Genomic DNA, 19820 nt, shown 5'->3' with positions numbered 1-19820 from the left:
CGGGAGCGGCGCCGCGGCCATGGAGGCGCTGGGGGTGAGAGCCGGAGAGGGGAGAGGGACGGGGGGGTCCCTCTTCCCCAGCGCCCCTGACCGCCGCCGCCGCTGCTGCTTTTTTGCAGGTCACGCCCGTAGCCGTCGCCGTGCTGGTGGCAGCGGTGTCTGCCTTGCTGCTGCTGGCTCGGGGCGCCGGGCGGAGGAAGCGACCGCCGGTCACGCTGCGCGACCCGCAAGCCAAGTACTCGCTGCCGCTGCTGCTCAAGGAGGTGCCGCGCGACCGTTGGCCCGGGGCGGCGGCGGTTGGTCGGGGCGGGGTGGGGCGGGGTGGGGGGGCGTGCGCCGACCGTTGGCCCGAGGCGGGCGGCGGTTGGCGGGGGTCGCTCGCGCGGCCGTTGGCTGAGGGAGGTGACCGTTGGCGGCCGTTGGTCGCAGGCTCAGGGCGCCTTGCCCTCAAAGGTGGCTGCCCGTGGGGCAGTGGGGACCCTGCAAGCAGGTAGGTCTGCGCTGAACTTCTGCAGACACTGGAAAAAAGAAAGAAAAAGCACGTCCTGTTGGTTTTGAGATTCATTTTTGAAGTGACTTCATTCGGTGTCTCCTTGTCTCTTTTTTTTTGTTGTTAGGAAATCAGTCATGATACTAAGAAATTCCGTTTTGGGCTACCTTCCTCAGATAATGTATTGGGATTGCCTGTAGGTAGGTACTGAACCATGTCTCTACTTAGGATTTCAGAATTTATTACCTCTTTTCATAGGTCTGGTTTTTCTAACTTTTTTCTCCAAGAAAGATGGGAATTTAGTGCTCAGCAAAGCAGGGAGTTAAAAACTGTATCTGAAAGTTACTGTGCCAGAGAGAAATGCTAAATTTTGCTGTGATCATATTATCTTTTGTGTGCATTTCATGCTTGTGCTAAATTGTGTAATGCAGTTTTGGAGTCAGAGTAGTGAAGCTGAGCTGGGACCTGAATTACTAGCTAGTCAGGATGCAAATGGGATGGTGTCTGTTCAGGTTTTTAATTCTGCTTATTTGTATTCTATTTTTGGTCTCTGGTGCCCTCCGTTGTTTTTGTGCCTTAGCTGTAGTAATTAGAATGCCTGACAGATGCTTACAGTAGTGAGTTGTGCAGCCTTAGATGAGAAAGAGCAACTCTTCCATCTTGGAAGCTTATAAATAATGTATGCAGAGCGATGGGGAAAATACAATTACTCTATGCAAAAGATCCTGCAATATTCAATATTCAAAGCATTTTATGTGCATGCATTTAACCTTTGCATGCATAGATAGATATGCATATATATATGCCTCCTACTTTCGCTTGCTTTCTATAGCATTAAGTTCATTTCAGACGGATTGGCAGAGTTTTCTTTCCTGTGTCCTGAAAAACAGGTGGCACTGAACCTTGGACCTCAAATTAACTATGTATCTATGTAGGAGCAAGTCTCCCTTTTTGATCTCTGGATTTGGCAGATAATGTAGGTCTGTTTACTGCGCTTGACAGCTTTGCTTGCTGATTGCAAGCATCCAGCTTGTCCTGTTTCTGCCCTGAGAGTGCATCTTGCAGGCTGCCTGGCTTTCCTCCTGGCTTGCAAGAGAAAGTGTAATTGGGCTGCTTGTGTAAATAGATAAATAGTAAATGAATATAAGAAGTGCTCCATAGTGCGTGTTCATACTTGTCCCAGGGTTATTCTTAAGAATGTAGGAATAAGATGCTGAAACTTTCCACAGGCCGGATTACTCTCTGGGGATTTTAGCCTTCTGCTTTTTACCAGGATCAAAGTGTAGACAGTGCTTGTGAATGAATAACAAGCTTTTTGTATCACTATTTTGTTATAAATTTCCTACTTTTTTGTGTCTTATCCATGATTCTGTAACATACTAGTGCTCCTCTGTTTTCCCATGTTACAGAAATCAAACTGTTTCTGGAAAACAAACAAACAAACAAAAAACCCAAGAACTGGACTGATGCTCAGCAGTTTGGGTAGCAGCACTAATCCAAATCCTGCATTTTCATTAGTTAAATACCAAATCTATTTATAGAATAGAAAATCCCACAAAGTAGGTGCTATAAGGTTGTTATATGGTTTAATTTCTAGAAAGTTTTGTGCTTTCTACTGACTGGCTATTTAAACTGGAAAAATGTGTAGAAGTTATGGTTATTAATAGATTGCTTTTTCAACAATACATGTCTGGTATTGATACATAATACACAGTAAGGAAACACAAAACAATATGGCTACCTCAGTTGGGAAAAGCCAAACTTATCATGCCAGACATTTTTTTTTTAATTATTGTTATTTTTAGCTATAGGAGCCTTTGGATCACAGCTGATGTCTCTTAGGACAAAAATAAGGGGGGATGTACTATGTAGTTCAGTAGTTTGTTATGATTGAAGAAAAGAATCAGCTCCTTGGCTCTTATTTGGAGGGGGAGCATGTACACTTGCATGTGTGATATATACTATGATTATGATGATTTTCATAAATCATGGATTGTGTAGCTATTTACATAAAGTTTTTTTTTTCTGTGCAGATTCAGAGGCTAACGGAATAGGTATTTGATGTAACTTTTATATTGTAAAGAATTTTCCCATCATTGCTTGTGTTTAAGATGTTAAAATACCTGTTTTTCCTGTCCTTTTTCAGCCTTTTCTTATCCTCTAGGTCTGAAAAAAGCTTGAAACCAGGGGATGAAATCAAATAATAATAATCAAATTTCATTCTTTCTCCCTAGGCCAACATGTTTACCTCTCTGCAAAAATCAATGGTAATCTGGTGATCCGAGCCTATACCCCTGTTTCCAGTGATGAGACAAAAGGTTATGTTGATTTAATTATAAAGGTAAATTTTTGTTTCCTTTAATACAGATAGATTGCTAGATTTGATGAACATATAAAGGTGCAAAATAATTTTTGCATGGAAAGGGAACTATATTGTTTCAGTGAAATGTAGAGTTTTTTTGATTGATCTTTCACATAGGGCTTCATCGTATACATGAACTTGAAAAACAAGTTGTGTCTTGTAAATCTGCTGCATGCTACAAGGAGGTAGCTGAGATAGGGAAATAGAGAAAGGAATCATTCCTTTAGCTGTATTACAGGAACTTTCCTAATATTTTTCTGGCAAAAAAATAAACAGTAATCACTCACTGTTAATCTCTCTGTGCTGCTGCTAATAATTATTGCTAATAGGTTGCTGTAAAGTAGGAAACAGATCACTGAGACCTGCTATCTTCCTGACACTAGGCAGGTTACAGCTGTATGTCTAAGTTTCAGAAGTTCTGCTAATGCCATTATTGATAGTAATGGTGCAATATAAATTGAATATGATTTCTCGATAATAACATCACAACATCACAGAAGGGTTGAGGTTGGAAGGGACCTCTAGAGATCATCCAGTCCAACCCGCCTTGCTCCAGCAGGGACACCTAGAGCAAGTGGCACAGGATGGCATCCAGGTAGGATTTGAGATGTCATGTTTATATACTTTGCAATACAGATACAGGGGAAATTGTTTAAGCTAGAGAATGTGGGATGATCAGATCCCAAGATTTATGGATTTCCTAATCCTTTTGTAGGATGGAGTTTGTCCTTAGGCTTTTTTCTTCCCCCAACTGTATCTGTGGGTTTTTTTTTTTTTTTTCATTCTCTTTCTGTGTGCTGTGTTCCTCATGTTAACAGGTATTATGAATTGTTGATAACTACCTACTATTTCTAACCTAGTTTGAAATGTGAAAAGGGTATTACATGATGCAGCAATGCCATTTTCAGAAGGAGAGATTAGAGAAATGGTGTAACACAAAGTTATTGCTGGAAGAATAGTGAAATGAGTGCATAGTCTCTACATAATCTGCCTCCCACCGACTCCTCTTAGCCTAGCTATTAGCGGAGGACATAGAAACATGCCAAGAATGAGCATTTTACTTATTTTGGTTCCTTCCTGTTGCAAGGCATAGACAGATAACAGAGTTGAGAATCATCTCAATCCCAAATTTCAGACTTGCAAAGTATTTTTGTTTGTTGTAGTTTGTTTTGTAGTATTGCCTACTGGAAAGGAAATGGTTGACATCATAGAAATTATTATTTTTACAGGTCTACTACAAAAATGTGAATCCCAAGTTCCCAGAAGGTGGGAAGATGTCCCAGTACTTAGACAACATGAAGATTGGGGATGTTATTGACTTCAGAGGGCCAAATGGGCTGCTTGTTTATGAAGGGGCAGGTACTGTGACATAAATTTGGATGGTGGAAGAGCCAAGGGGAGGAACTAGTATTCGTTGTTTTCAGAAGTGTTTTTAAAACTTGATAACTTCATAGACAATTTTTGGGAGGCAAGATGGAAAGGAATAAAATCCATATCTCTTGATCATGACCAACTGGTTATGATGAGAAAGAGTACTTGTGGTACATACTTGTACTGAGACTACAAGTGCCTTTAGTTCTTTCACTCCTGTGAAATATTCATGGGAAGTATAATTAAATCTGAACAATCAGTTGTTGCGTATCACTGAGAAGAATACATTGGAAATAGCTCAGGTATAGCTAAATGGAGAGAGAGGTTTCAGATGCACTTCAAGATAGGGAAATCGTGGCCTACAGTGTCCTTTTGGGAATCTCATCCTTGTTACTAAACAACCTGGTGCTTGTGAGCCAGCTCTGTTTCATTACTAAATCTGTTTTTTTGTTGACTGGGAGAGAGTTACTTTGGCGAAGTAAGCCTCTTTCAAGGTACATGTAAAAGACCAAAGTTTTGCATTGATCTTTTAGGAAGGATTTTTGCACTTAAACTTCATACTTCAAGGGATTAAGTAAGTGCTTTACTTTTTTGAATTGAGATCTTTATAATAAAAAAAAAAACACTGAATCCCCTACTGGTTTCAGGGGAAACTAGTGATCCATGTTTTACATCCATTCCTTTGTCTCCTGCTTCGCTTGCCATGAAGTAGCTAGGGAAGCTTGTTATTAGTTACAGGTCTCTTAAAAGATAATTGTGTTCCATGTAGGATACATTTCATGAAGCTTGCCACCAAAGTTCCTGAAGATTAACTGAATTACAGACTGAGCATTTTGAAGCAATAGCGTACCCAGTTCTTGAGGCTATTTTATGTCATGTGGGTAACAGGGAAAGAGTAAATTGGTTGTTCAAAGCTAGGATTGCCACGTACAGAAACATAAAGTGGATTCTACCCTTTGCACTTAACACTATGCTGAGCGCTTTCAGCACTCCCAGAAGTTCTGTCCTAGTGAGTTGATTGGTAGGCTATAGTGTTTAATTCCCATGGACGCTTTCAATTATTTTTTATTTTTTTCTTTAGATGTTAATTTACTTATAGGTTTTGAATATTTCTTCCAGGTACGTTTTTTATCAAGCCTGATAAGAAGTCTGAAGCCCAGAAGAAGGTTGTAAAGCATCTTGGGATGATAGCTGGAGGAACAGGTAAAAACTATGCTCATCATATGGAGAGTGAACTAGAGAATTAAAAGATCTTCATAGATATTTGTGAGGAGCATCAAGCACCTTCCTGGTTACTAAGCTGTTCCCTATCACTGCCTGCACTGCTGCGTGAATTTGATGCTTCAATCAAAGTCAGGTTGCTTAAGAGTTAGTTGATTGCCCAGTGGATTTCCTCCCTCTTTAATCCTGAGCTATTGGGGATAGAGCTTTTATTTCTTTTCAGAAGTGTTTGGTGATATTGGGGCACTTCGGTGGCCTGAGCTCAGTGCAGGGAGGTAGCACAGAGTTTTCAGTCTTGATTTACTCTGTGCCCTTAGATGAGTCACTTCACCTCTCTAAGCTTTAGCAAAGAAAAAAAAATTAGGAGTGTGTTTTGCTGTTACTGTGTTTGATAAAGAATGCTGAAGAGGGAAGCCCCAAATTTCTGTTTTTTTTTTTTTAAAAATTATCCATAAAAACACCCCCCCCAACCTCTACATCTGGCATGGCTTAGGCATTCAGACGTATGTAAGCCTGTAAAGAGTATGCACCCACTGAAGAAAGGAAGCAGTAAGATTTGAAACTGTAGCCTTGTGTGAGCCAAAGCTAATGGTTGTTTTTGAATTGCTTTATTCTGAACAGGAATAACACCTATGTTGCAGCTGATCCGGCAGATCACAAAGGATCCTAAGGACTCCACAAAATGTTGCCTTCTTTTTGCTAATCAGGTGACTGTGCTGAATCTTTTGTTTGTCCTTCTTTAATGGACCCCTTTTTTGCTGCCTGTTTTACTTTGGAAACTGATACCACATTGAACTCCAGAAAAAAAAAATACTGCTCTGTGTGCAGTGCATTCTTCAAAAAGCTCTAGCTCTATATTCACTAATTTATGACAAAATTTTAGATGGTATATTTAAAATGATCGTTATTGCGGGAAAGGTAAGAAATGGTTATCATATAAGTGCTTACTATAGTGTCTTGGGTTAAAATGATTTGAGAAGGAGAAACTGAATTGTAACATTACCTGTGAGGCCCTTTATAAATATGGTGTAGTTTTCCACCATTTTCTTTCATTTATTTTGAGTATTGCTTCTCATGGTTTCATGTATTCCCCCTAAATGCCTTATTGGAAAAGATAATGTGAACAAATCCTTATCCATCCACTCATTCTCTCATAGGGAAGAAAGCTTGTAATCTGAATTTTCAAGCAAAATTTATAGCATATTGTGTAATGGGGAAAAAAAAAAAATCACTTTGGATGAGCTATCATTGAATTTGTTCTTGCTGACTACTAGGTGAGCTTATATTACAGGACATCATCACAAGAGAGTTTGAAGCTAAATAACTGTCTCTTTTTTTCAGACAGAAAAAGACATATTACTGAGAGATGAACTAGAGGACATCGCTAAGATGCATCCTGATCAGCTCACACTATGGTATACCCTGGACAGACCCCCACAAGGTAGGCTACTGCTACACATTGGGAACGCCTTTGCACCTCACTATGGGAAAACCAGTTTCACTCCTGTTCAAGTGGCTGTTACTGCAACATATCCTAGTCTTATGCCATCTTTAAAAACAACAAGCTCCTCCTTACCGCTACCAAAAGCTTAAAAGAGGAAGTCCTAATGATTAACTTCTCCAGGGAGGATGAGACCTATGATACTCTCTGGATCTTTGGATGCATATGATTGCAGTCCTGCTTTGGACTTTCCAAAGCCCAAATTTTCCCTTCCCAGAGCTGAATCAAGTTATGCCAACATTTTGTCTAACTAAATTTCTTAACACTTGAAAAATATCACATGTACAGCTTTGTGCTTTTCCATGAGCTGGATTAGATTCTGATGAGACACAGTTGTCATGCATATGGGTTAAAGCACTATTGTCTGTTGTTGACTGAACTGGAAATGGAGGGAGAAGCTCAGCGAGAGATTTAACCTTCTGCTTGCAGTAATGTGGCAGAGTTGTACTGATGTTTCACCTGCTTCTTGAATGCAATACACACATTTAAGAATAAGCTTCAGACTGTACATAGTTTAATTCATAGTTTAATTTCTTTGCTTCAGAGTGGAAGTACAGTTCAGGCTTCATCACTGCAGACATGATTAGAACTCACCTGCCTCCCCCTGGGAATGAGACGCTCATCCTGATGTGTGGGCCACCACCCATGATTCAGTTTGCATGTCAGCCCAACCTGGACAAACTAGGCTATCCCAAGAGCAGCACCTTTGCTTATTAACACTGATGTCATGTGCTACCTTTCCATAAGTAAGTACTGCATATTTTCAATGTGGAGAGCTGGTATGTAACTGTGTTTTCCCTCAGTTATGTTTCTGTATTTTAGCCACATAATTAACTTTTGAGTGTTTTAGTACTAATTAATCATAAATCATGTTGAATTATGTACAAGTAATTTAGACTGACTTTGTAAGGTAGTATGAAATGTTACATCCCTCATTCTGTGATAATTCCTAGGTTGAATTTGAGAGGTAGGAAAAGATAAAACCATTGGTTTGTTAATTGGATACGAAATTTGAACAAGAGTTGTAAAAGTACATTTGGGCTACAGGACACGCTACAGTTAATTCTTTACTGCATCCCTGTGAAAGTAAGAAAAAAATAATTTTTTTTTTCTTTAAATGCTATTTGCCAGGGACTAAGAAAGATGCTGCAGTGTATTACTGAAAAGTGCCTGAACAAGATTTGTGGCAGCTGTGAATTGCATTGTTAGGGTAATGGAGATTTTCTTTAGTGTGGAATTTATTTAGGCAGTCTCTATAATTTCATGCTATCTTTTGACAGTCTTATTTATGCCTGTAAAAGCGCCTAGATAGTTAAACAATCCCTTCTGCTTAAATATCCAGGGATGTTGCATCATTTGAATGTTTTCCCTTACAAGGCTAGTTTTTGCTTCTTTGGGCAGTTTCAGAGATTTCCTTTGCTTAGGAGAAAGCAGGGCTGCTTCCTGCTAACTGCTAACACCTCATCTCAGTGTTTTTACCACATAGCATTTGATTGTGCATGTTCACTACCTGCAGTACAACACATTCATACATGGGGATTATTTTACCCTACATTTGCCATAGGGTCTGAAAAAAAGGCTCCTGTGAGAGGAAGCTTGTTTGTTCAGATGCTAAAGCATGCATTTAGTTAGATCATGTTGATTCATCTGAAGCAAAACCAGCAAAATTTACCAGTTAAAATTTGGGGTATAGTTTGGTACTACATCAAGTACTTTTGTAGCAAAAATGTGAAGACAAACAGTGGCATTCAGCTTCTGCTTAGGTTCAGACTGATTCTGTCCCCCATAAGAAAGCAGTCATTCTGCATTAGAATCATTACACAGTCAGCCAAGAGATGGAGGAACATCCAGAATTTATTTTTAACAGTTAAAAAATTAAACTTTTTTTATTCTTGTGTTATGCTAACTAAGATTTCTTACTATATAACAAGGAACAACTCAAAAATTGTGTAGATTGAATATTCACAGCCAAGTTATCACAATGACACAGTGAGTTATAAATACATCAAATGAAATTGCAAATCTGCTTGGAATATCCCCGTGGTAGAAAGGCAGCTCGTTCCGTTTATCGTACTTCAAATCAGTCTGCTGCTAAATTAACCTGACAGATTATTTCAAATGCCCAAGCTATGCAAGCTGGTATCTAGTGGTGATTGCACTGATGGATTAGAGATGTAATTGACATGTGCGTTTAGGACCTTTTAGTACATGTTTTTAGTCTGCTGATGTATAGACTGATTCTTATGGATTTTCAATTATTGTTCCGTCTTCCAGTGAAAAAGCAGACTTAATTCTAACTCTTTGGACAATAAAAATCACACAAAAAATAATGTTTTTAACTCTTAAAATCTGATCTTATAGTGCAAGATCTGTCATGAAAGATTGATAGAGTGTGTGGTAATTATCTTTAAAATGTGCCCCTGATAGCCCCTGCTGCATACCCTGAACACTACCTGAGATTTCCCACCTACTGGAAAGGGTTGTGGTTAGGAGTCCACGTGCCCTCTGGCCATTTTAATGTGTATATTCATATCCTACAGCCAGAAAGGAGAGTTCAACGCAAAGCAGCTATACATGTGCTTATTCTTTACTGTACAGTCAGGCACATTTATTTTCTGGATTTTTTTCCTACTTACTAAGATACACTCGACACGCACCTATAAAGCGGTGTCATGAGTGACTGACACCAGAAAGGAATCACATGCACCCTTGAAAGCTCCTCTACGTAAGTAGTCGCTGGCTTTGCTTCCTTCTATTGCAGAACTGCAGTGCTGTCCAGCTCAGTAGAAAAGCAAATCTATTTTGCCGGTGTTTTAAGAATATAATTTTTTGTTTCATTAAGGTCATAGCCTGACCTAGTCACATTTTACACATCACAGCATAATAGCATATTTTGTCGTATTGCTAAATAACACAGTACTCTCTGAAAAGCTACCTCTACCTAAAGTTAAAAAGAGAACTGGAAGTATACCAGCAGTCTTATTTATAATAATACAGAAGTTGTGGAGCATTTCAACTGCTATCTCCAGTCCCAAGGGTGGTTCGTGGTCATGTCTAATTTGTAATAACTATGGAAAAACAGTAGGCTAATTATCATCGCAGTCTTCCCAAGAACCTGTGCAGTTTCATACCAGCCAGATATTAGACTCAGACTACTTTAAAAAACAAACAAACAAAAAACCAAAACAACAAAAAAACAACTAAACAAACAAAACACTGCTTTGACTGTTCGGAAGGCTCATAGGAGCCTCCTGATATTGGTACGTGTACCTTAGTAGAAACCATTTTAGACAAAATGTTTAAATTCAGAAATAACCTATTCAGTTATTCTGGTTAAAGAAAAAATTATTATTAGTTACATAAGCAATGCTGCTGCAAATTCTGTTGTGCTTACTACACAGGAGAGTGGTGAACACCATTCTGATATTATAAATGTACATTTTAGGGTAGCTTAGTATATGAGTAGTTGCTCATTCTTCGGAGATATGTTAATATTCATTGGAAGAAAAAAATCACAATTAAAAAGTGTACTTTCCAAGAAGAACTAGTTTTGCAGTCCATCAGTTTTCCAAGTGGTTCTAAAGTTAACATGACACTACCTGTTGCATTTGTTCAGTACCTTTTAGCTTTCGAGTTGGATAACAATCTGTGAACATGACAGTCATCCTCTTTTTGATAAAATCAAGGGCTTGATGAATATTCTGTAAACTATACTCAGAAAGAAAAAGAGGGCAGGACGTGTACTAATAAAAAAGAGATGCTAGTAAAAAAAAAATTAAAATTCTTTTATAGGAAAGAGTCTTTGGCCAGACTGTGGCAGCCATTACAGCTGCACTCTCTAGCACCTCTCTGAATTTGAGTGGCCCTGATAGCCTGCATGATACAACACTAATGATTCCTGCATTGAAAGTTAATTATAAAAATACAAAATTATAGAAGACCTTTCATATAACTGTACATAAACATACCATGTAAAAGAAGATGGAATAAAAGGGTATCGTATTTTACCTGGCTTTCCAGACTCTGGATAGGAAAGAATTTTGCATCACTTCATTTTCCTAACACCCATTTCAGATTACATAATATGGAAAAATGTGTGGAGGAAAAGTACCTGTGAAGTGTTGCTACATTAGCCATATTAGATGCTATATGTTAAGTCTCATGGGCAGAAAAGAGCTAAAGCTTTTCTGTACCACAGCATCAAGCTTTTCCAGGCCACCTCTCTGGACAGGCATGAGGTATTAGTGCTGTTGGTCATGGTGAAGCATCATCTCCAGTCTTCAAAGGTAGGCGTTAAAAATCTGTTGTCATTCAGCATTTCATCTTGACTTAACATATTCTGAGAAAACACAAAAATATCGGAACAAATAAGAACATTCAGCTAAAATAGCTATAGTTTTGTTAAAGAAATTTGATTGTAATGAGATATAATTCACAACAGAGGGGGTTAGAGCCACATAAAATTAAAGGAAATCTCTTGAATGCAGCCTAAAATAGTGAAACTATTATTAGCTTGAGGAAATTCTCACAGAGATTTTTGTGTTACATGTGACTCAGCTATGTTATGTAATTGTTCATTATGTCTTTTGGTGAATTAACTTTAAATAACAGCTGTTTTGATTCAGAAATCAATTTCTTTCATGGTATTTTAGCTCATACAAAGTATCATCTAGTCTAAAAATGCTTGAAAAATTACACATTAGTAATAGCATTGTTTGCATTTGGCTACAAATGTTTAAGTGGATGAAGATCTGTCACTGAGTCTGAGAGACAAGTAGCATTCATGAACAATTAAAATGAGCCTAAATTTCTTACCTTTCTGGAAATTAGAAGTGAAAAAGGTTTTTTTGGACTGCGACAGTGTAACCAAGTTATAACAAGGGATGTAACAAGAATGCTGACCTATTTACTCTTTCTTAAGCACCACCATTAACAATTCTTACTGAAAGATTCTAGCAGAACATGTTTGTGACTTTGAAACAAGAGCAAATTGGTACATACCGTAAGATTGTTTATGCCTTGAGAAAGAGCCCCTATTTGCATTACTGTTCCTTCTGAATGTTCCATCTGTAAAAGTATTCAGTAACTAGATCAAATTAGATGTTATGTGCAATTTTATTCCGGCTACATGCATGTTTAGGAGGTATCTCTTGACTATTCACATGAAATTACTTTTTAAAATGCCCATTTTTGTACATTTCAAAGTTATATACTAACAAAAATGCCTCCATGTTATAAAGTAGGTGAAAATGCATTTATGATGGGTATAGAGACCCGAGTAAGAAAGAGAGAGTCTGTGAAATTGGAGATCTAATGCACAGCAAAAAATAAATAGCTTAGCTGATATTATCAATGAAAAGTATCATTATCCAGAGCTTGAAACACTTAGATACTTTTGATATTCCTCTCAGAGAGAGGATACAAGTCTTTTGTAACAAAGTCCTACCAGTTCTTACATTAAAGATCATCAGTTGTAGGGGCATCGTGGTTTCACTGCATTATCACATGCTTAGAAGTCATGCTGTATCCAAAGGCTACCGACAAAATGAAAAATCCAGTATTTTTCTTAAACTTGCAGACCTGCACGCGGTAAGTCGTAGGCTAATGCATGCATGTACACCACTAGGCTGTGTAACTGGACATCCATCCTGGTGGATAGTATGGCTGTTCAATCCCCTCAGGGTTTGGTACTGTCTCTAGAAGCAGCAGTTTATTTCACTATTGTGATGTACATTGAAACAGGCAGTGGTTAGATAATGAATACAAATGCCATGTTAGATGCAATATACCATGCAAATGAAAAAATGACCTTCGTGGTTAGTCTTTTAAATTTTGTGACCCTTCTCTCCTTAGATTTAAAATGTCATATTCCGCTTTATGTCACTGCTTCCGGTTTATGGAGATAGGACAACGTTCACACAAGCCTCTAGGGGCTCCATTTTTCAGGGTTTACATCCCTTTACACAAAAATTGGCAGAAAACTTGAATGAAGGTTGATGGGTTTTAGTCTTCACCATTTATCTGCATGATGTCTAGACAGAGTTTCACTAGTGGATAACAAAATTGAATTATTCAGGTATTGTTTTATTAATTTTTCATTAATGATGCATTTTTAATATATACTGTGTAAGCATAATTATTTCCTACTGTACTTAATGAAAGAATTCAGTTGGGCGCATCAATATGTCTATTGAAAATATACACTCCAGTTGTATTTCAATATATAACTTGATACCTCTATACAAATTAGCCTGAGAATTTATTACATTAAAAACACCCATAAAGAAAAAAGTTGCCTGCCATTCTCAGATTAGGAAAACAGGGAGCACAAGTCTTGTTTACCACAGCCTCCACCTTAGCTATCAAAATACACTGATCTTCGTAGTAAAGGTGTTATATTCCTGAAAAAGGGCTTGAAGATGGATGAGTTTTTGCTTATGATGATTAAAAAAATTACTCTGACCTTCCTAGTATAGAACTGTTTCAAGTGTCCATAGCCAACAGTTTCTCAATGAGTTCATGCAGATGGGCCATGTGCTAACGCGAGGTTACTGGCAAGCTTGTGAATGCATGGAGAGGATGAGATGAGAATGGCATCAGTCTGTTTGTCCCACCTGGTCCAGCTTGTCCAATTCCCTGTCAGGGAATGGAGTAAGTCCTTTGTATCCACCATAGTTCTTGTGAGTACCATTGGTAGCACCTGGATTTGTATCCATAGGACAAATGTAGTCTGTTGATTCATCAAATTTCTTTTTTCTTAAGTTTCCAAAATGTGAAAATCCAAGTTTCTTTGGCTAAAAATGAAAAACAACAAGTTTAAGTGACGGAAAAAAAGTGGCCGTCCTTTAAACATTCAGTTTCATCTCCTTTTTAATTTACCACTCTATCTTAAAGTATGTAGATTCTGAACTAAACATTTAATTGTTTTCAATTTAGGAATTTTAACAGATAAGTGAACATTTTGATATCCAGAGCAAAACAAAATTTAAAATTTCTCTCAGAATTGACCTTTCCCTTTCCATATTATAAAAAGAGGGAAGAGTTGTGTGTGTGTGTGTGTGTGTGTGTGTGTGTGTGTGTGTGTAATATATCCATTTTAGAAAGCATACTCTACCCGAACTTTGGCAGTGGTGGTTAGAGGTGTGTATGCCGGTGACTCTGTTATTTCTCTCTTCTCTTGTTGCGCCTCTGGTCCAATTAATACATTAAAATTGGTGGTTAGGTGACGTCGTAGTAGGGTCTTTTGAGGTGGAATGTTCAACAGCATGGCCAGGGTGTCTCCATTGAAGCGAGGTTCAAGAATCTATTAAAACAAGGTCAGAAGATTTAATTTTTATATGCTTAAATAGTCACAATGGTAAACCATTAACAGTGCTTATGAGAGAGATTATCTCTTATAACTCACTAGCAAGACCATGAATGGAAAATGCATGAAAATAGAGACTGGCTTTCCAACTGTCTGAACAAAGTTGTTTTCAGATTTTTCTGCTATGATTTTACGACTCTATTGCTCTATTCTATTATTTCAGAACACCTGTTTTTTCTATTTAATTTTTGAAAAAAATCCACGTCACTGGAATCGCAGTATTTCAGAAATTTAGTATAGCTACATGGAGCTTAGTATTGAGGCCAAAGAAATTCTCATTCCTGATTGCTGGCCTGACTTCAGGACAGTTATTTACTGCGGCAGGCTTTTGGCTCAGAATTCTGTTAAAGCTATTTCAAGAAACCCTTGGGGATCCTTTATCAGTAAGCAAATTCCTTATAGAACAACTTCTCAACTTTAATTATATAATTCTGTTTTAACAGATCTTTTCTCATAGGCATAGATCAGATCCAGGGGGTCTTAAGGTCTGATCATGCAAAATGTCTGTATTTGTTTTTTCATGCTTGGCAAACACAAGCAAACACAATAAAGATTTTTTTGTAGTACAGTCTGTCAGTTTTAAGTTTGCATGCAGTAAAATGTTAAGAGTTCTCACAATGAGGCCACCATGCACTCCGCTTCCTCGAAGATTTGGTGCATATTCTGCCAGATCAACTGATCTGAGCCATTCCATCACTCTGTGATTCGACCACTGAACTACTTCTGAAGGTGAAACGTTATTCTGTAAAAATAACCAGGAAGCATGATGACAGTATATGCTCTGTCAGTGCACATTCACACTATTCAGAAATATATGCATTGTCTGTTCTCTTTCCTAGTTAGCACCATTTCCCCACTTTCTGTAATACTAATTTTTCTTCAAAGCCTCTGTTAAGATGGTAGGTATATTTAAAGTAAACCCTTTATTCTGCATCAAGCAGTAGAAATTAGATGTTATACAGATGCAGATGAGAGAGGAAAAAAAAGAGCATTTTTGAAGAAAAGCAATATTATCATTTAAGTCATTTAATATAAAGACCAAAAATAAGCTATGCTGACCAAGACAAATACCTTTTTATCTTTGACAATTTAATCAAGAGAGCTGAAGAAAAAGCATTCCAAAATATTCTCTGAAAAGTTGAATAAAATTGAACAAATAATTTCTAAAGGGAAACATATGAGGTTCAAGCCAAAAGAGGCTCAAGCACTTACAACCTGAGTTGATTCGGTATCAGTGTGTTGCATGCCAGAGATGGAAAGCAAACTATTGCTTTAGAGGCTATTTATATTATAATAATCCAGTGACTAGGGTATTGATATTCATTGTTATTTTCTGTCCTCTTGGCTAGAATGGGATAATTGGTGCTTGTTTAGATTAAATTACTTAAATATTCTCTTACCTCATCAACTGGTCTCCTGCGTAAACAGTGGGGGTTGAAACCGTTCACATGCAGCACATGAATGGCACATTTAATACTCAGATGATGAAGCTGACTGGTGACTTTCAGAAAGAGAAGGTCATTCTGTAAGAGTCACAAATACAGACTAAAGCAGGTACCTTCCCCAAGAAATAAGATTTTTAACTTGCTGTGCAGCTTTACGTAAACCACACTAACTACCGCTTGAGCTGAAATCACAGTTTATAATTTCAAGATTTTTTTTGTTTGTTTTTAGTCACACCACAGTATGTTTTGGATGAAACCTGAAGCAGTGTTAGAGCTTATTCTGCAAAAAAACAAGAAAGTGGGGGAGAGGGTGGTGTCATAGATGGTTAGAAAGTAGGGACTGTTTCTGTCTGGCCGAGATACTGCAGGTAAGACCGCTGCAGCTGCCAGTGCAAACCTGAAACCAAAGTGTGGAGTGTGCTTCTAGAGCAAAGAGTCCCCAAACAGAATAGATGAGGCTGTGCTTCTGAATCAAACTAAACAATTCACTGCTTTCATAGCAGAGGAACAGAATTGAATATTTAATTATCCAAACCAGACAGGGCAACCGCATAATAAAACACAGCAGCTATGTGTGTGGTTTGCTGCCAGTTTGGTCACAGCTTTACGGGTTACTGCAGTTATTGCTCATCTTTAGCTTATTGTATCTTCTTGTTAACTGTGGAAAACAAAACACTCCAGAAGATGCATATAAAGTAGGTAATTTTATCTGAACTCAGTGCATTGTACGATGGTGAAAGGGGTTCCCACTGCCCCTGCCCCAGCAGTCAGCTATAACATCTCCTTATTAGTTATTTTGCTTTTTTTTGGAATAGTACTGATGCATTAAAAATGGGAATTAAAATATAGTTATATTAGTATGCCACCATTTTTAGCTTGCAAAAAAAATCCCTTAGCTGTTCACATTCCAAGTAAAATTCTCCCCATTCTGCAGTGCAGAGTCTGGTTACACAGGGGCAAAAATATTTTTCACTTACCACTGTTAGGTACTGTAACATTCTCCCATCAACTCTGGACTCATGGAACTGATCTTTGTACTGAGGCAAACCAATATCATCAAGCCATCCTGCAGAGAGAAGAATGGGGTGTAAACCAGCTCTGATCCATGGGCAAGGATTTAATTCCTGCGCCGCAGCTGAATAGACAAACCCTTCCCAAGCAATTGCACAATTCTTCAAACACTTACGTGTCACCCAGATATGATCTAGTTGTGCAGACTTCTCATCTTGTTTTGCATTTATTGATTTAACTGCCAAAACTAATTTCTTCCTGTGCAGTGGATGCTTTATTCCCATTTCCTATAACAACGGTAGCAAACAGTTAGCCTTGTCTCTAGCTCATTTCACCTCATCAGACATCTACAAAAAGTTATGCTACGTATTTCAAAAAGGCAGAACTTAGCTACATGTTTGAAGAGCTTTGGCTGTACAGAATGAACATCTACGGTTGCTTGAGAGAAATGATTACTAATTATTACCTTTTCCATGTCCTGAGGTGTTGCAGTTAACAGCGTATGGCCTGAACTCACCCACTGCCGTGCAAAAATGACATACTGACCGAGACCAAAGTCCTCCAGCCAATTACAGACTCTTTCAGTGCTCCACTGAGCAAATGGGGCATTGCAGTCACTGAAAAGCACAAGTGTTTGAAACTCAAAAGGGGAAAAAAAAAAAAAAAAAAAAAAAAAGGGGTAGTTACCGGAAACATAATCATATCCAGAGACAGAACTACAGGGTACTTTGTGGCGTGCTTTGGTCTGTGCAGTAGCAATGGTCAACTACCATTCTTGTGGTAAATGCTATGCTAGAAGTGCCCTGTTAATAGGACTGCTCTGATTTTCTTCTCATGAACAGATATTCTCACAGAAGAGATTAAGCTTTCTTGCTATACCTGTTGTTAACAGAGTGACTTTCTAGCTATAATGAAATTCTGTGTGTTATGAGTTATGTTAACAGGAAGGTCTTGCTGTTCAACATATTTAACAGCATCATATACTACTTAGTGCAAGGAAAAGAACAAATCTTTACCTTTTTTGTCCTTTTGTTTCCTTGGATCTGGATAAGCGAGGGCCAGCTGTAGCGCGGAGACCACCTCTTCGAAACTCTGCCAAGCCCAGATCGTCTGCAGGAAAGTTACCCGACTGAGTTCTTCTTATTCTTTAAGGACAGAAGTGCCAAAACATTAATATTAGCCTTCAACTGGGAGCATTTTTTGTTTCATAGGGAAACTATAATGACAACTAAAACCTTTATTGATCTTCCCCTAAGTGCCATGCAGCTAACTCAAGTGGTAGCCTAGCAAGCTGCAGGAAAATCCTGTCTCATGTGATCCTTCCATCCAAAGAATCCGCAGTGGAGATTAGGCTCACAAGTGACACTGACCTCAAGGAGATAAACTGAACACAGTAAAAACTCAGTTCACCCCCTTGGTTTCTTGTTTTTCTCTCATCATTTTAAAAATTGACTTCTATAATGAACAACTTACTACATTTTTTTTTTTTCATAACTAAGGAAACTGGTGGCATTATATTAAGAAATCAGAGGATTTTTTTCTTTCCTGCAGCACAACTGTTAGTACTACTGTTCTTTTCTCTGCTTCTCCTGAAATTTGCTTTATTCTTGCTTCAGACATTGTAGACAACTGGATTCATTTATTCAAAGCATTTTAATGCTTTGATGGGGAACTACAAAAACAACAACAACAACAAACAAACAAACAAATCCCAAATCTTACTTTCCCCAGATCTTCTTGATCCCTTTTGGACTCTTCCTGTTTTCTGGAGACAATGGAGATTGGGGACCTGAATCTGTGCCCGAAGACAGAGGTGAAAGGTCGTCCGGGACTACTGTGCCATCCACGGTTTCTGTTTCTCCTGTGTTAAGGACAGTAATATAGTCACTTTTTATATAATTAACAAAATACAAAATGATTAGGTTATGTGGGAAGCAAATTTTTAATATAAAATAAAGACATTGGACCAGCAGATTTGCATAAAAACATTCACTTTAAAATCTTTAAATTGCAGATAAATGAAATACAGTACTTGATATTGATTAATAGTGAGAATTTATTTTCATTGGAGGTTTCAAATAACCCTGTTTTTACCAAGTGAAAGCAAACAACTGGAAGCGACTGAAAAAAAAAATAAATGAGCTTTTGTGCAATTCTCTGGACTAGCTCTTGCCTTGCTTATTCTTAATACTGAAAGTACTCTGTCAAAAACACTGGAATTTCACTGTTCAGTGAAAGCAGAATGAGACCAGGAGTAAGTATCTAAAACAATCTTATCCTAATGATGCAGACAAAAGCAGGTATTTCTTTTGAGTACTGCACTTAAGGAATTCAACCTTGGTAGCCCACTTAGAATTAGTATTTTATAAGAGATAGGAAGAAAAAGGAAATGAAAAAATAAGTAGCAAAATCTATGTTGAATAAGCACCGTGTTTGGATACGATACCTAGCACTGGTGCACTGACACTCCTGATGCGATCTTCAGTCATCCCAAGAGGCAGTAAGCCAGATGAAGCAAAGAAGACATAAAACACCAGCAAAATAAAGTTACAGAAGAGCAAAGAAGTGAGCTAGGCATTACAAGCAGAAACAAAAAGAAAAGCAGCAGTTATGCTTTACATGGAAGTGAATGCGCAGGTGTGCATGAAACCCAAGAATTCAGAAAAAAAGTCCAGAAATTATCATCTCTCATATTTTTCACTGTTCTTAGACATTAACATACTAAGCATGTACTCCAGCATATACTAAGCATATAGTTCCATAAAACCCACAGAAAGTCTCAAGTGAATCAGTGTCTAATACAACATCAAATTTCATTGAATGAAAGTATGAGTGTATTGGACACACAGACCAACTTCCCACATGAAAAAAATCTGTATATTTAGTGTATTTATGGATTTACTGCTTGTTTATAGAAAAATAACATTTTGCCTTTAGAAGACTGACCATCCTTGGCTAATCTCCTTGATGTGTGGCCATTAATGAAACACCAATGATGTGATCAGAAAAGAACTTTTAAAAATACCTACATAACACATAGCCTATTGAATTCT

General features: G+C 38.0%; 2 protein-coding genes across 3 annotated transcripts in view; one reads left to right on the top strand and one right to left on the bottom strand.

The window, feature by feature from the left end:
* Positions 1 to 18643, top strand: CYB5R2 (cytochrome b5 reductase 2). 2 transcript variants are annotated; one of them, XM_088525905.1, is made up of 10 exons: positions 1 to 34; positions 120 to 263; positions 618 to 690; positions 2725 to 2831; positions 4082 to 4211; positions 5343 to 5426; positions 6066 to 6151; positions 6786 to 6885; positions 7490 to 7677; positions 18490 to 18643. In XM_088525905.1, the coding sequence occupies exons 1-9, from the start codon at positions 20 to 22 to the stop codon at positions 7660 to 7662; spliced, it is 912 nt and encodes a 303-aa protein (XP_088382031.1). In that variant the 5' UTR covers positions 1 to 19; the 3' UTR covers positions 7663 to 7677; positions 18490 to 18643. The 2 variants fall into 2 exon arrangements, with proteins under 2 accessions (XP_088382031.1, XP_088382032.1); XM_088525906.1 differs by having other exon boundaries at positions 7490 to 7691; positions 18499 to 18643.
* PPFIBP2 (PPFIB scaffold protein 2) overlaps positions 10743 to 19820 on the bottom strand; it is a 66588-nt gene continuing 57510 nt past the window's right edge. The window contains exons 17-27 of the mRNA XM_088525907.1: positions 18490 to 18628; positions 17784 to 17912; positions 17234 to 17384; positions 16943 to 17054; positions 16734 to 16822; positions 15712 to 15834; positions 14928 to 15053; positions 14060 to 14248; positions 13560 to 13739; positions 11947 to 12012; positions 10743 to 11284 (exon numbers count right to left, since the gene is read on the bottom strand). Coding sequence (XP_088382033.1) covers positions 11213 to 11284; positions 11947 to 12012; positions 13560 to 13739; positions 14060 to 14248; positions 14928 to 15053; positions 15712 to 15834; positions 16734 to 16822; positions 16943 to 17054; positions 17234 to 17384; positions 17784 to 17912; positions 18490 to 18628 — 1376 coding nt within the window. The 3' untranslated portion in view covers positions 10743 to 11212. The remainder of the gene's footprint in view (positions 11285 to 11946; positions 12013 to 13559; positions 13740 to 14059; positions 14249 to 14927; positions 15054 to 15711; positions 15835 to 16733; positions 16823 to 16942; positions 17055 to 17233; positions 17385 to 17783; positions 17913 to 18489; positions 18629 to 19820) is intronic.

The sequence above is a fragment of the Tinamus guttatus genome, unplaced genomic scaffold (assembly GCF_059628265.1).
Source record: "Tinamus guttatus ecotype Peru unplaced genomic scaffold, ASM5962826v1 Tinamus_guttatus_pri_ptg000240l, whole genome shotgun sequence".
NCBI lineage: Eukaryota > Metazoa > Chordata > Aves > Tinamiformes > Tinamidae > Tinamus > Tinamus guttatus.
The sequence above is the reverse complement of the archived record's forward strand: the minus strand, read 5'-3'. Positions and strand labels throughout refer to the sequence as shown.

Bases quoted from the DNA above. Each gene is read 5' to 3' on its own strand.
- CYB5R2 (XM_088525905.1), top strand. The intron at 2,832-4,081 runs GTAAATTTTTGT...TTATTTTTACAG, and splicing joins ATGTTGATTTAATTATAAAG to GTCTACTACAAAAATGTGAA. The intron at 5,427-6,065 runs GTAAAAACTATG...TATTCTGAACAG, and splicing joins GATGATAGCTGGAGGAACAG to GAATAACACCTATGTTGCAG.